This window comes from Neodothiora populina (genome assembly GCF_041146345.1).
Source record: "Neodothiora populina strain CPC 39397 chromosome Unknown canker_contig_6, whole genome shotgun sequence".
NCBI lineage: Eukaryota > Fungi > Ascomycota > Dothideomycetes > Dothideales > Dothioraceae > Neodothiora > Neodothiora populina.
In genome coordinates, this window is record NW_027191414.1 from 874,654 (window position 1) to 889,930 (window position 15,277).

General features: G+C 53.5%; 5 protein-coding genes across 5 annotated transcripts; 2 read left to right on the forward strand and 3 right to left on the reverse strand.

Annotated features, from left to right (window-relative positions):
- Positions 1-266: 266 nt before the first annotated feature.
- On the reverse strand, positions 267-3,536 carry AAFC00_005911 (uncharacterized protein; the record flags this gene model as incomplete). The annotated part of the gene is made up of 3 exons (XM_069345773.1): positions 267-1,106; positions 1,171-2,999; positions 3,227-3,536. The coding sequence occupies 3 exons, from the start codon at positions 3,534-3,536 to the stop codon at positions 267-269; spliced, it is 2,979 nt and encodes a 992-aa protein (XP_069197978.1).
- Positions 3,537-4,566: 1,030 nt separating this feature from the next.
- AAFC00_005912 (uncharacterized protein) lies at positions 4,567-5,916 on the forward strand (the record flags this gene model as incomplete). Its single annotated transcript, XM_069345774.1, has 1 exon — positions 4,567-5,916. The coding sequence occupies one exon, from the start codon at positions 4,567-4,569 to the stop codon at positions 5,914-5,916; it is 1,350 nt and encodes a 449-aa protein (XP_069197979.1).
- A 1,117-nt stretch (positions 5,917-7,033) lies between these two features.
- Positions 7,034-8,488, reverse strand: AAFC00_005913 (uncharacterized protein; the record flags this gene model as incomplete). Its single annotated transcript, XM_069345775.1, has 1 exon — positions 7,034-8,488. The coding sequence occupies one exon, from the start codon at positions 8,486-8,488 to the stop codon at positions 7,034-7,036; it is 1,455 nt and encodes a 484-aa protein (XP_069197980.1).
- Positions 8,489-10,327: 1,839 nt separating this feature from the next.
- Positions 10,328-12,363, forward strand: AAFC00_005914 (uncharacterized protein; the record flags this gene model as incomplete). Its single annotated transcript, XM_069345776.1, has 2 exons — positions 10,328-10,386; positions 10,530-12,363. 2 exons carry the CDS (start codon positions 10,328-10,330, stop codon positions 12,361-12,363), a joined length of 1,893 nt encoding a protein of 630 aa, XP_069197981.1.
- Positions 12,364-12,831: 468 nt separating this feature from the next.
- Positions 12,832-14,820, reverse strand: AAFC00_005915 (uncharacterized protein; the record flags this gene model as incomplete). Its single annotated transcript, XM_069345778.1, has 2 exons — positions 12,832-12,931; positions 13,025-14,820. 2 exons carry the CDS (start codon positions 14,818-14,820, stop codon positions 12,832-12,834), a joined length of 1,896 nt encoding a protein of 631 aa, XP_069197982.1.
- Positions 14,821-15,277: the final 457 nt, after the last annotated feature.

Below are 15,277 nucleotides of genomic sequence, written 5' to 3' on the forward strand. Positions count from 1 at the left end.
GGCAGCGTGATCCTTTGCTCAACATATATCTTATATCCCAATGCATCATTCCATCCACCATTTACCTTAACCCAAAGCCTAGCATTTACAAATACCGCCCTTGCGTGAATGCCGCTCATTCAGAAAGGGCCACCGCTGCGCCTAGCCCAGCTGCGCGAGACGGAGTTCATATAAGACAAGGCGAAGAACAGGAGGAAGAAAAGCCTTTTTTTTGGTCATAGAACAATGCCAGCCGAGTAATCCCATTCCATAATTCCAGAACGCCATTAGTGGTAGTTGCCTCCCCAACCGCCACGTGCATAAGCATTTCCATAAGTGTTTCCAAATCCAGAGTATCCACCGTATGCGCCTTGTTGGTGTCCGGAGCCACCGAGACCGCCGAGTGCATACTGGCTGCCCTGAGAGCCAAAGCCGGGGTAGGCACCGAATCCTTGCTGGTGGCTCTGAGGAGGTGGCAGAGCCGAAGACGGGGCAGTCTGGCCACCGACACTGTTGGTAGCAGATTCGGGACGGCCAGGCTGTCCAAGAGCTGGAGATGGGCCGCCAGTCTTAGCATCGCCGAATGGCTTCAGGTCATCCGTCGCCGCAGATTGCTGCATGGTCTGCTGCTGACCATAACCTTGGGACTGTCCCTGAAATCCAGACTGCCCGCGACCAAAAGGCTCTGTCATGCCGCTGAATCCACCACTGGACAGCTGCGAGGGCTGTGCCGAGGAGCGACCATAGTCACCGAGACCGCTACCAAGTGCACTGTCACGAGAGGCCATGGAAGTCTGGCCGAAACCCCCGACAGTTGCAGGAGAGGATTCGTAGGTCGAAGGTGGGTTCATACCGTAACCCTGAGGCTGTCCGTAGACAGCACCTTTGCCACCAAAGGGTGCTCCTCCATATCCAACCTGGCCAGTAAAACCGAACTGGTTCTGGTATGCGGCATGGTAAGGGCTGTTGTAGTAAGGGTGGCCGTAGGGGTATCCGGCGTAGCCAGTCTGGTGCTGAGGCTGCTGGTGCATCTGATGAGCCGGAGCGGCAGCTTGCTGTTGGCCGCTCATCGAAGGGTTTGGTGTGTTGTGACCAGAGCCTGGAGCGTCGCCGTAGCGCGATTGTGACTGTCGTTCTCGTTAGAATAACGTCCACACTACGATGTATAAGACAAAGTAAATTGTGACAAACCTGTTGGGGACCTTGCGCCGAGGGGAAACTCGAGTCACCTGGCGCAGATCCGAATCCGCTGCTGGATCGCTGCTGGAGACCACTGGCGTCCTGGCTCTGCGAAGTCTGCTGGCCGTAAGCGCTACCGTAGTAGTTTTGGTATGCGTTTCTTTGCTGGTCTGCAGTGTAGTAGTGAGAGTAGTCCGATGGGGCGGACGAGAAGGCACCGAAGCCCTGCTGTTGCTGTTGCTGCTGTTGCTGCTGAGCCGAAGGCTGGCTTGTGTATTGATCGAACGCAGTCGATGGGGCCTGGTGACTGAAAGGATCGAACGGCTTCTGAGCAACCGGCTCAGGCTGCTGACCATAGCGAGCATATGGGCTGTATGATTGGCCAGGCTGGCTTGCCTCCTGGGGTAGCGAAGAGAGGCCAGGGGCGTCTTGCTGAGCGAAGGGCTGCTGGCTCGGAGGAGGGAGACCAGGGGCTTGTCTGGGAGTAGGAACGTTCTCCTGGATTGATGTCTCGTGGGACAGGGCCTGTTGTCTGGGAGCCGGAGGCAACGAAGCTCTGGGCTGCGAAGGCGGTGATTGTTGAGGCTGAGTGCGGGTCTCAGGCTCTTCTCTCTCGTCATCAACATCAAGGTTCACTGCGTCCCCGTTTAGGCCTAGGCTGCCGAACTGCACGGCAGCGCGGTCGACTGCGTTGTGACCGGGCATGACGACGGCTTCCTGCTGCTCAAGAACTCTGCGCTGATAGCTTGCGCTACGGCCAGGGGTGGCTGCAGCACGGTATGCACTGGTCTGGAACCCACCAGCGGGAGGACGGCCGATTGGAAGCTGAGGAGTGATGACGCGCGGATCCATTGATCCAGCGGTGCTTGCTGCTGTCAAAGTAGCGGGGGGATGAGAAACATCGGGCAAGTTCTCGAGGTTATCTTCGGTCAAGGGGATGTGAGAAGGAGCAAGGGAGGATGCGTCTTGCACTGTGTTGGGCTTGGTAGGTTCTTCCGCAGGCTCAACGGGCGTCTCGACTTGGACGGCTGGCGCCACCGGCTCCGTGGGCTCTTCTTCCTTGGGAGCTTGAGCTTGGGGTTCCGCTTGCTGTGTCTCCTCGACAGGTGCCGCGGGAGCAGCGACAGGTTCCTGGGGAGCCGGAACTTCCTCTTGCTTTGCCAACTCAGCTGGCTTGGGCGGTGGCACAACGGGCTGTTTGGGGACGACAGGCACTGGTGCAGGCTTCGGCTTTGCGAACATGCTGGCCCAGGTCTTCTTAGCTCCACCGTCCGGGATTAGGGTACTCTTGGTAGCCTCAGAAGCGGCGGCAGGTGTCGACTCTGCGGTGACGACGCTGCCCCATGCGCCCTGCTCATTAGTGTGATCCGCGGTAGTGGTAGTGGTAGCGGGGGTCTCTGTAGTGGTCGGGGTCTCAGTGGCAGCAGCCGCAGCAGGAGCTGTGGCATTGATATTCCAGGGATTGGTCGGTGTAGAAGTCGCAGGAGCGGATGATTCCCAAGCGTTGGTAGGGGCGGTGGTGCTCGAGGCAGCAGTAGTAGCGGGGGCAGGTGTGTCCCAAGCAGTAGATTCGGTGGTGGGGACAGAGATGCCAGAGCTGTCCTTAGCAGCAGCAGCGTCGGTAGGAGCATGACCGCCACGTGCGCCACGGAAGCCTCCACGACCACGATCGGCACCTCCACGGCCTCTGCCTCCACGAACACTCTCATAGCCACCTCTTCCACGACCGCCGCGCACTGGAGTGCTGAATTGGTCGGTGCCAGTAGTGGCAGGCGCGTCCTTTGCCTTGGATCTGGATCTGTCTTTCGGCTTCTTCACGTCGCTGAATTGCGAAACGTTGCCTGTGTGTGTTCAGCGAGATGAGAAGACGAAAAATTGGAGTGCAGATGTGTTGCGAAGATTGCGGCATGGAGGCGGCGCATATCGACCACGCAGAAGCAGCAAGGACTGGCAAGTCGGATGAAGCAGCGCAAGGTGTCAAGTGATGGGTGGCAGTCAGACGTAGGATGTATTTCGCAAGGGATGAACAACAAAGCATGCTACAACGTGCAAACGAGAAGCGACATACCGGCAACAATTCTCTCAATGGTCGCTTCGATATCTCCATCTGCCTCTTCCAGAGCAAATACAAGATCAAAGTCGGTCCAGTCTGGAAAGACATCTCTCACCATGGCCAACTCAGAAGCGTATTTCTTCTTCATGTCGCCAAGTTCGCCTTGCTCATCAAGGGGCTCTTCGATTTGCACATCCTTTGATGTTCCGTTCGTAGATCTGTGGGCGACGGATCGGGGACCTCCTCTGGTGTGACCTCCTCGACCTCCTCTGGTAGAGCTCCTGCCCCGTGACGACGGAGTCGTTCTGGCATCGATTTCTGACATGATATGGTATTTGGCTGCCCACACAGGACAGAGTGGAGATGTGTGTTTGCGATGTAGATAGCAAATAAAAGAAAAGCAGAGCTTGAATTGGGGGAGAGAAAAACAGACAGGAAGGGGGAGTGTGATTGTCGGCAGTGGTGGTGGGTTGTACGAGCAGTGTAAAGGCAGGTACGAGGTGAACTGCAGTGCAAGGTTCAGTTCAGTTCACGACAGAGCAAGCGAAGATGACGACGAAGCTTGAGCCTTGGAGCCTTTCAGACTTGACTCTGGAGCTTTTGGACAGCACAGGAGCTTCTTTCGCTTCGAACGCTTCCAACACAAACGGGGGAGCGAGAGCGCCAAGTATCTTCAAGTCTCAGTAAAGTATACCTCTGTAGGTCAAGGGAGAGTCTAATCTTCCGCGCCGACAGGGATGCAAGCGCTGTGCAGCCAATTGAACTTGGTCCTCGAAGATGGAGATCTCTACGGGTGGAACTAGGCTGATATCTGGCGTGTACTCCTGCAAGTGATCTGATAAAATGATAAACTGCGTGCTAGGATACACAATAGCAGAAGCTGAGGCATTCGATTGCTGTGATCCGCAGACCCTCTTGCCGCACTTGTACCGGCACAATCCACCTCCTGCCCCAGTTTGGCCACAGTCACATGTCAGGACACGCCAAGACATATTGCCCCCTTCCCTTTTGTCCAGGTACAACTCTGGCCAGCCACCAGAGTACCGCCATTATCAACGTGCGATACAATATATTGCCTTTGGTTCGAGGTGTATTTGTGAGACTGAGCTCGGGTATCTCCCCGACCAACAAACACTACTGCTCTCATCGCTGACCCTGTCCGGACTCGCTGTTCCTCACAAACCTTACTCTCCTCGTCCGAGACACGATATTGCACCTTGCCTACCTGCCACTCTGACATCACCAATCACCAATCACTGGCTACACGTACAACATCCACCGTCTGTGTTGTGCCATAGCAATACCTTTTCACATCATCGACCACAAATAATCATCCGTATATATTGTCCACAATCATGAAGCAGTCTGCCGTGCAGGCGTTCAAGAGCATCACCTCTCGCATTCATCCCCAAGTAGCGCTGAGCGAGAAGGAGTCCAAACGCCTCATCAATGCCCTTACTGCATCATTCAATCATCATCTCGATCAACAATTTCCTCCCAAGGCTCATCAGGATGTCTCCGGCAAAGTCGTGTCTACCGCCTCCGCCACTGCTCCTCGCCGTCACTCGGATCCATCAAACTCCGCAAACCTAACAGCAACCTCGTCCTCCCCCGCCGACGTGCACTTGGCATCTATACTCACTAGTCCACTGTTCGGTAGACCGACAGTCACATCGACTCTCTCGGATGAGATATCGAATCAACTAAAAACTGGATCAAAGCACCCGATTAAGATCTTCGAGGACAGTGTCGCTCAAGGTCACGCTACCATACACATCGCAAGACTTTGCTTGAATGCCTTCCGCTCTTCCCTCCAAGAGCTGAACACTGCCGACAAGGAATCACAACTGCACAAATACGCCGCTGGAATGAGGACTCTGAGGTGGCTGTGGAGCAGTGGTAGGATCAATGCACTCTCATTCACCGAGGACAGGGGATTTGTAGACTTGATGGTCTATTTCCTTGCCCGTGAGGGCAATGAGACTGCCGTATGGGATCTTATGTCATCTACAGAACATGGCTCAACGGCAAACAGTTCAACACCAATCAAAGACATTCGCAGGCGGAGGGGCTATGTCTTGTCTTCACTCGTCAAGACTCATTTGGCGGACCGAGCGTACGGTGATGCCATCAGTACTTTCTTGCGAGCCTTTGATATGAGCCAAACTACGACCTCTACCAACAACATACCATTGTCACCCGCTGGTGCGTTGCTTAGCGCGCGTCTGGTACACACTCACACATCCAAGTCAAGCAGTGTTTCAGCAATACCATCACCTACAGCGGCCCCGGCTCACCTGTACGATCGCTTCCTTGAGTCCTGTCCCTTATGGGATAAGGGACCGTCAGACCGAGCCTTGTACAGAGTTGCTGCGTTGAAGCTGCACCATCCGGTGTCTCCCTCTGCCAGAGACGCGTTGTTCTTCATCCGTCATCTCAAAGAGTCAGCCGCTCATCCATTCCTATCACCCTCTACCGACGCTCAGAAAGCCGATGTTTTCAATTTCTTCTTCGACACTGTGCGAATACTCCAGAAACAGGGCTTCCAAGAGGACTCGGCGTGGGTCATGGAGTTTATGCAGGATTCGTTCCCAGTCCTGTTCCTGGAAAGCAAACAAACCGCACAGTTAAGTGTTACCCAGACGTCCTCGGAGCCCTCGCTATCTGTACTTCCTGCTTGGAGCAAGGTGCCCAGTTTCGGCTGAGCGTGAGACGTGACAATGTAACACTTCTCAAGATCTTGCTCAGCAAACCGCTCAAGTACGTGCATCTCTGCATGTTCATCTCTGCATGTCGAGTCACATAAACCCGCATGACACTGCTGGAGGCGGTCAGTCGTCGCCTAAGCTAAACAACAACAATGATGACCATTTGGGATCAACACTGGTCTGCAGTCGGGGGAATTTCGCGATGTAGCTGCTCTTCCCAACCCGATTTCAACCGAGGGTGCGCGCAGGAGTCGCGAATCGTGACCCACCACGCTCATCCTTAGCCCACTTTTCAGCCCCTAAGTCCAGCACTGAACCAGCCTCCAGCATGGTACACAGAAGCGCGGTCTTCATTGGGCGTCCCGCACGAGTAATAGAGAGTCCTTGGCGATCATGCTTCCAAGCCCTTTTTGCAGGGAGGAGCCAAGACATGGAGACACAGCAAATTAAAATAGAGAGGCCACAGAGCAACACGCACAGATTGCCCTCACAGAACGGTATTGATCCGAGTGGGACCCATCCGAGTGCCTTGTCCACTCCAAATTAGATTGGGGCAGATCTCCCACCTCACTTTCCAACGCTATCACACTACGTCATAGGACATGACTCTTTTCTCGTTGCATCATGCAGCCCAACAACTGCTGCACTGCACCGCAAATCCTTCACGTTAGGTAATCTACAATGACAGCTATCGAAATTGCACCCTCCCGCTTGCGCTACTGTACAGCATTCCGAAGAACGTGCATGTGTTAACAGTGTATGGGCTCCTGACGGAGATTCGATCCACTTGCCAGAGTAGAAATCACAAAGGACCAGACACGAACGTGACAGATCAAGAGTTTGTGCGGAAAAATTGCATTCATTCGTGAGGAAATTCTAGTCGATTAGACTATGTTATCTGGTATTTTTGTATGTCCATCAATTGCCAAAACTCTATGGGGTGGAAAAGCGCCAGAGAACCCGCAGGCCTGAAGATATCTATGTGAATAAGGAAAAACGTTAAAAATGAAAAAACTGCAAGATCTTCCAATAGAGCAGATCCACTTCCAGGCGGTAATGCTCGAAATGTATAGACAGGAAAAAACGCCGCGTCGCTATGCTAGACTTCTTTTGTTTACTCGATAGCAGAGGCAGACTTGTCACCGCCGAGGACGGGGTTGACGCGCTCGTCGCTCCACTCGAAGTTGAAGTCCTCGCCAAGCTCCTTGCGGATGGCGGTCTTGACGGCCTCGAGGACGTTCTTGAAGACACCGAAGGAGGCGGGGTTGTTCTCATCGTTGTCACCACCCTGGAACACACCGGTGCGGACCAGACAAGTGTTCCAGCCGTACATGTTACCACCGATGATGTCGGAGGCGGGGTTGTCACCGATCATGTAGCAGTGCGAAGGAAGGACCTCCTCACCGTGGATCTGCTCCATCCATGAGGTAAGAACCTCGTCGGCGTACTTGTAGGTGGCCATCTCGGGCTTGCCGTAGACGACACGCTCGAGGTCCTCCCCGGTCAGAGCCTTGTACATGGCCTCGAGACCGATACGGAAGGTACCCTGGGACATACGGGGGTAAGGGTGCTCGGTGGGGCAGAGCATGTCACCTTGGGAGAAGTAGATGGGGATGCGCTGGCTGACGGGGTCCTTGGCCATGGTGTGGAGAAGACCATTCTCGGATCGGAGAAGATCCATGATGATCTGCATATCGGTGGCGTAGTCGCGAGAGTCGGAAAAGACCATGATGGCCTCGATTCTGGTCTTGGAGAAGTCGCGAGGGTTGGAGGTGGCACGCTCCTCGTCGGTAAAGACTCTGTAAGGGGCAATGGTGGGGTCCCAGGCGACAATGTCGTTGGGGACGACGATATCCTTGAAGCCGTACTCTTTGGCGACCTCGCGGCACTTGTAGCCCTCGCCACCAACAACGAGAACAGTGTTGTAGTAATCGGCCAAAGCTCTCATGGGAGTGTGAGACTGAATGAACTGGTCGACGCTGATGGGAACGTGGAGGATGTTGGAAAGCTGGTCGCAACGAGCAGTCTCGGGCTTACCAGAGCCGTTGGTGACGAAAATGTGTGGGATCTTGATACCGAGCTCGTTGTCACCGTTGAGGATCTCAAGTGCACGTTGACCCTCGGGGATCAGACGGTCACCGTGGACGAGAACACCGTCAATGTCGAAAATGAAAGCCATATCCTTGGCAGCCTTGACCTTCTCACCGGCAAGATCCTGCACCTGGGAAGCAAGGATCTCTCTGGTGGGCTGAATCGGAGGCATGCCAGGGCGGCCAGACTTCTGATCAGGGTAGTGCACTGAGGACAGACGCGATTGACGCTTTGATCGGGGAATAGGGAGAGAAGCTCCGAAGGAGTTACGGGAACCACGGCGGTCTCTCATTGAGGGTGATAGAGAGAGCTGGTGCATGTATGGAGAGGGGTCAGCCATGCTGGTTCTGGTAGCAGGAACCTCAATCGAGTTTTCGGTTCCATTCTCCTCAACGCCTCCAGGAATGGCGAGGGTGGCAGGAGTGCCAGCAGCGGGTGCGGCATTGACGCCGAAGTCAGAGTCCTCGTAGGCAGGCATGATGTTCAGATAGAATGAGGGTAGTTATTTTTGAGGGGAGAGAACCAGAATTTCTATAGTAGAGAAAAGAAGACAGGTCAGATGGAAGGAGAAGTCAGCAGCCAGAGGATGATATCTCCCTACCACTGGCGGGGAAGGGTCTATATTTATTCGGTGAAACCAATGCTGCAAGGAGGTCATAGCCCTTCAACGTGGGATTAGCTCTTCCAACAAGGTTACCCACATGTGCATCATATCCGGTGTCTCACGATAAGTCGAAGCGGCCATTGGGAGCCATGACATCGTCACCCGCCATCCCAGGGGACCCCATAACGTTGGCTCCCGACAGACCTAGTCAAGATAAGCCAGTAGAGGCGAGATGATACCGAATATAGTGGAGCCCTCACGAACATGGAGACACGTTGAATTCGAAAAAATTCGCGAACAACAGCGTGTTTGCAATGAAGTTTGCAGAATGCGCCATTTAGACTTCGTCTAGTGCTGAGCTCGGCGCCACCCCTCTTCTTATTTCGAGCCAACAGACGTCATCGCGATGGGTTTTAGTCGTTGTTGTAAGATGCAACGATGGAGTTTTTCTTCCACTTGACACAACCCGCCGCTCTCAACACACCGATGTTTGACCGCCAGTTAGGAATGACGTTGATACGTCAACAAGACTCGCTTCCGAGACGTGGCAGCAGTATGTCATGCTACGGTAAGGTATAACATGAAAGGAGTTTCACCGAGTGCTGAAAATGTACATATCAACTCAAGCAAAAATGCAAAAGCATAACAGTTGGCGAACTTTTCTATTTTTTCTCCTTCTAGCTGCAACGGTGTGCGCCTCTCTGCCACACTTCAAACCCCTCCCGTGAAAGTTGTTTTTTACACTAATAATGGCTTGCTACTGGAAGCCCTTGTAGCCTCAGCTGTTGAAGTGAGGGTTTTCTGTAGGTGAGCATTCGTACAACACTTGGAACTCTGTTGGATTTTCTTCTTGCAGGGTCTTCAGCATTGCTACCTTGTCTCCCATTGCTTGACCTCTCTTCTTCTCCTTGCATCGACAGCAGCTGCGAAGGCATCGAGCGCGACAATACCGATTTCCATGGCAGTGAACCAGGTCGCCAAAGACTGTCACTCCCGCTTCCCGCTTCGTGAACGGAATCCTTAAAACCACCGTCGCTCATAGTGTCTGCCCTAAGGAGTTCGTCTAAGATTGCATTCAGGTCGGGCTTCCTCCAAAGCTGGTATGCTCGTCTTACAAGACGCTCGGGAGTGGATCTACGATTCACGGGTAATCCTTGAGAAGCATCGGCAGTCGCAGAAGACATCGATACAATGGAGGAAAAAGAAATCAGATACCACGAAAAGTACAAAATGAAAAAGAATAATGTTTTAACTCTACATCCAATCACTTCAAGTCCCGGCTACCCATTTTGCGTGCAGCCTGATGCTACTAACTACAGTGAAAAGCGCATCAATACCAGCAGCACCTGTCTCGGGTATGACGTGAACGATCCGGATTGCGGAGGTACCGGCCAAGCCGCCATGATGATCCATGCAGGGTTACGCCCAAAGAGTACACCTGGGATCGCTTCCTGCACGATTTGGAGAACATGTGTGCCAATCACCACGTAGGCGAGCCAGAGATGCCGACTCTTTCTTGCCTGTCACTTTTGGAACCGAGATGCATCTACCAGCTGATGCACGAGGAAAAGCCACACTACCAAATGGGTCGGCACCCGCCACCCCACGTCTGCCGTTGGCAATTGGGTGCCGTACAGCTGTCGAAACATAGATATTCACGGATTGCTTGACGGTCATCTCTCCCGGTATCAGACATGTCAGAGATTGCGCGACATGAATGCGACAAATGGCTGGCAGGCAGAGCGCAACAGGCGCAGTAGTCTTCCGAACAGGTAAGGACAACGCTACAAGTCCATCAACACGGGCCACCTCTTACGCCATGAAGTCGTCTTTCGAAACGGCATTTACCTACATGGCGTGACTTGCACGTCCTTCTACAAGTTTCACATACTGACGTTAAATCGACGTTGTATAGGAAGGCCTCGAAGCATGTTCTTTTCTCGGCAGTCGTCAAAACGGACGATGATAATACCGGCTATTCGTTGAAGGATGAGGCATCTGTGAACAGTGGTAATTCGAGGCCACAGACATCCCCACAAACCAATGGCAGTGATGCTCATCCTGCGGCATGGGTGTTTGACACTGTACCTACCTTAGTGCCAACTCCTTGGGAGCTACAGAGGACCTCTAGCAAGCGATGGTCATGGCCTGTGAGGGGTTCCGCTGAGACAGCGAGTCGTCGCAACCAAAAGCCGTCGCTTTTCGATCAATTGCCCATTACTGTCAGGGGTTTGATCTTGTATCATGTAGGGAACGTGTACGCTAAGTCTACAGGTGGATGCGCAGACTGTCTCATGCAGGATTTACACACCGTGTCTCTAGTGAGCAAGAAGTGGCACGACGCATCAACCCGATACATGTACCATACGCTTTGGCTCTCAGTGAATCAACAGCAGCGCTTTCAAGGAAGACGACGAAACAAGCTAAGGCTTCTATTGAGGACACTTCAGAGTAGGCCAGATCTGGCTCGCTCGGTCAGACGTATCCAAGCACCTCATCTACAGTACCTGAAGCAAGCAGACCGATGGCAGCAGGATCTAGTGATGGACTTGGCCGAGATTATTCTAGTCTGTCCGAATCTAGAATATTTCGATGGCATGTATCCCGATTTTCATAGCGGTCAACGACCTGGTGATGTTATAGCTGCCTTGGCCACAAGAGAGCATCTGCGACAGCATATGTGGTTCCTTGACGGGGGCGCTGTCGGCCAGAATGCACTTCTTACCTTTTTCAAGTGCCATGAGAAATGGACCAACCTCGAAACGCTGGTCATCCAGGAGAAGAGTCCAACTTTGGGTCCAGGAAGTATATATGGCATTCTCCAACGGCTGCCATCTTTACATCATCTAGCACTAATCGGACTATCTACGTCAAGCTTCCACGACGGCACACTGCAGGCACTGACGTCGTTGCGATCACTAAGATTGGAAATGCTAGAAGGCCTGACTGATTCCGGACTGCAACAAGCACTCCCCAGGCTAGCAACATCATTGCAGAGCCTCAGCCTCGTAGATCTCGACATCAAATCCTTGCGCACAATCTCCTGCATCCTCTCCCACTTCTCCAGACTCACTCATCTGAGCCTTGCCCAAGACAACCCACCAGGCCTACCATTAGGAGCAGACGTCAATTTCGCCACGGACACTCCCCTCCTCGCTTCCTCAACACTGACATACCTACACTGGGACATCTTAATCCCGGGCTCAGCAAACCAAGCGCTAGAAAGCTCTATACGCGCCGGGGGTTTCCCATGGCTACGCACTCTGCGCGCGCCCTGCGACGCAGACGGAGCCCTGCAAACCCTCTGTCGACCGCTAGCCAAATCCCGACCACGAGACGCAGACATCAGAGCTTACGAACACATCGAGTCGCGAGGCCACTACACGCGCGACCTGACGCACGCAAAGACAGCCGCACAGCTACGCATGCGCGGGTCCAAAGCCAAAGCCACACCGGGCGTCAAAATCGTAATACAAAACGACGATGACCATGACCATGACGACAACAACGACAACGACAGTGGCGAGACCCACAAAGTGCATTTCACTACACATGTCGTAGGCCAGTACCTGGGCGACGTAAGGAGTCCGCTAGAGTACTCCCTGAGCCCAGACTTTCGAGGCATACGGCAGACGCTTGGGAGGCTGGGCCATGTTGTCGAGGGCGAAGTGTATGAGTGCACGAGTGGTAGGAAGGGACGCAGACATGTCGGTGCGCGGCAGAGAGATGTCATGGGGCTCTTCTCGTGATGTTGTTCATGCAGGCAGAGTTTCTTCCATACCTCCTTTTGCGCGTTGTGTAGGGTGTGGGTCGGGGTATTGAGGCAAGTCATGCGATATGTGCACGATTTTATGTTTATGGGATTTCATGCTTGATGGGATTTTTTTTTGGTTATGTTTTATCCTTTGTCTCTAGGTCGAACCTTTGAAAGTTCATGAAAGCAGGCTGGTCCTGTTTACTCGTCACTTTCGACCTAATTTTTATGCATACCCTACCAGATCCTACGAAATCACTGCAGATCAAGACCAATAGAGGTGCATACGATTCTTGTATTTTCTCTTCTTTGTGAATTTCGTTATTCTACAGTTACAGAACCGACGACGACGAGCATGATAATAACACTGTTGGTATTGCTGTTGCTATATGTACATATCAAAAGAAGAATGAAACCACGCGCGCGCGAGACAGGAAGACAGAGCCACATCATGGTCGGGCCCTCAAGTCATGACATATTTGGGGCCTTCTCCTCCCTGGGGCGTGGTCCACGTGATGTCTTGATCCGGAACCTTGATGTCGCAGGTCTTGCAGTGGACGCAGCTATTTTGACTGTTAGTATTGCGAGTTTGGTGCATTTCAATGCATGTGTATTCTGGAAGAGAGGGAGGGGGAAGAAAGAGAAAGGATACACACTTTTGCGAGTTGATCTGGAACCGCACGCCGATGTCCTTGGTCTCATCCTCGACATACTCGTAGACGCCGGCGGGACAGAACCTGTTCTCCACGCCCTTGTACTTGGGCCACTCCATGGCGGCGTGCTTGTCCCAGTCCTCGACGACGAGATGGCACGGCTGGTCCTCCTCGTGGTTGGTGCCTGTGCGGCTGACGCTGGTCAAAATGTCGAAGCTGATCTTGCCGTCGGGCTTGGGGTATTCGATTTTCTTGCACTCTGAGGCTAGCTTGGTGGCGCCATGGTCGGTGCCGCTGTGCTTGATTGTCCATGGCACTTTGCCCTTGAAGACGTATGCCTCGAGGCCCGAGTACATGATGCCGCCCCAAAGGCCGAGAGGGTTGTGGAAGGACGGGCGCATGTTGCGCACTTCTTTCAGCTCTGTCCAGATGCTGGATTCGCGAAGCTTGTCCTCGTAGTCGTAGAGGAAGACGGAGCTGTCGTCGTCCTTGGCTCCGTCGAGGGCGGTGTAGGCGGCCTCGGCGGCCAGCATGCCTGATCGCATTGCTGTGTGGGTTCCCTTGATCTTGGGCACGTTCAGGAAGCCAGCGGTGTCGCCGATGAGGGCACCACCGGGGAATGCGCATTTAGGGATCGACTGGAAGCCACCCTCGTTCAGGGTACGAGCACCATAGGAGATGCACTTTCCACCCTCCAAGTATTCCTTGTACATGGGATGCTGCTTCATCTTCTGGAACTCCCCATATGGGGCCAGCCAGGGGTTCGGATAGTCCAAACCAACAACGAGACCGATACTGACCATGTTGTCGCCGAAATGATACATCCAGCCGCCTCCGTATGTGTCGGTGGGCAGCGGATAGCCCATGGAGTGCACAACCAGCCCTTTCTGGAACTTGGCTGGGTCGATTTCCCAGACCTCCTTGATCCCGAGACCGTACGTCTGAGGCTGGCTGTCCCTTCGCAGGTCGAATTTCTTGATGACTTGCTTAGTCAAGCTTCCGTGACAACCCTCGGCGAGCAGTGTGACGCGAGCATGGAACTCCATACCCCTCTCGAAGGAGTCCTTGGGCTTCCCACTTCGAGAGATACCGAGGTCGTTGGTGGCGACTCCCTTGACTGAGCCATCGGCATTGTAGAGGACTTCTGAGGCAGCAAAGCCAGGATAGATCTCAACACCAATCTCCTCTGCTCTTTCACCAAGCCACTTGGTGAATTGATTCAGCGATATGATGTAGTTGCCGTGGTTGTTCATCTGTGGAGGGGTGGGGATCGGGAGAGAGTATTTGGAGGTCAGGAAACGCATTTTGTCCTTGGTGGCAGGAGTGATGTGCTCGAAGCGGTTCGGGTTGCTCTCATCGTTCCAATCAGGCAGTAGCTCGCGCAGAGCCGAGGGTTCAATAACATTTCCAGAAACGATGTGGTCGCCCAATTCGCCGGCTTTCTCTAGCAAAAGCACGCGGAAATCCTCGTTGCCCGCTTCGTTGGCGAGTTGCTTGAGGCGAATCGCAGCACTCAGTCCAGCTGGGCCGCCACCGACGATGCACACGTCGACCTGGTCGCTCTCGCGCTCGATGTCGGCAGGATTGAAAGTGTCATCGGCAGTGGCGAGTCTCCGTCTGGCTGATGCGGTAAATGGTCTCCGTTGTCCAGCGCGGAATGCAGCAGGACGATAAGTGTGAATGGACCTGTTGCGCAGACATGTGAAGGCGGAAATGGGACGCGGAAGCTGTTTTGTCACGCGAACATCCTGGACGATGGCTCGCCGTAAGGCGGCATTGTAGAGCTGCTTGGTCGACATGTCTTGTCAGCTATCGGTATAGCAGATGTTTAATGGGCGGCTGGTGGCGCACAGCAACAGCACAGCACAGCACAGCACAGCACAGCACAGCACAGCGCTTGATCTACACTTGGGGAGGTGTGTATAAGGTATATAAATGACGGATCGGGTATGAGAAAAAAGTATGTTTTCAACAAAAGTCCATGACGTCCCGGAGATGTGTATATGTATCACATATATACACCCAAGAGACTCGATGCTTGAGAGTTCAATCGACGAGTTCAGCGTTCAGCGTCCCTGCTGAGCAGCACTCATCAAAGGTGATCAATGAGTCAGTAAAGGCGGAACTGGTCTCGATAAATCGATAGACAGCTTGTGCTTTCAAAAATGTCGCCGAGGCACTCGGCTGACAACACCTGTATACTCATGATTTCATTGGTCATAGAGTCGGATCCTCGGAGCCCCCACCCTTGGAGTT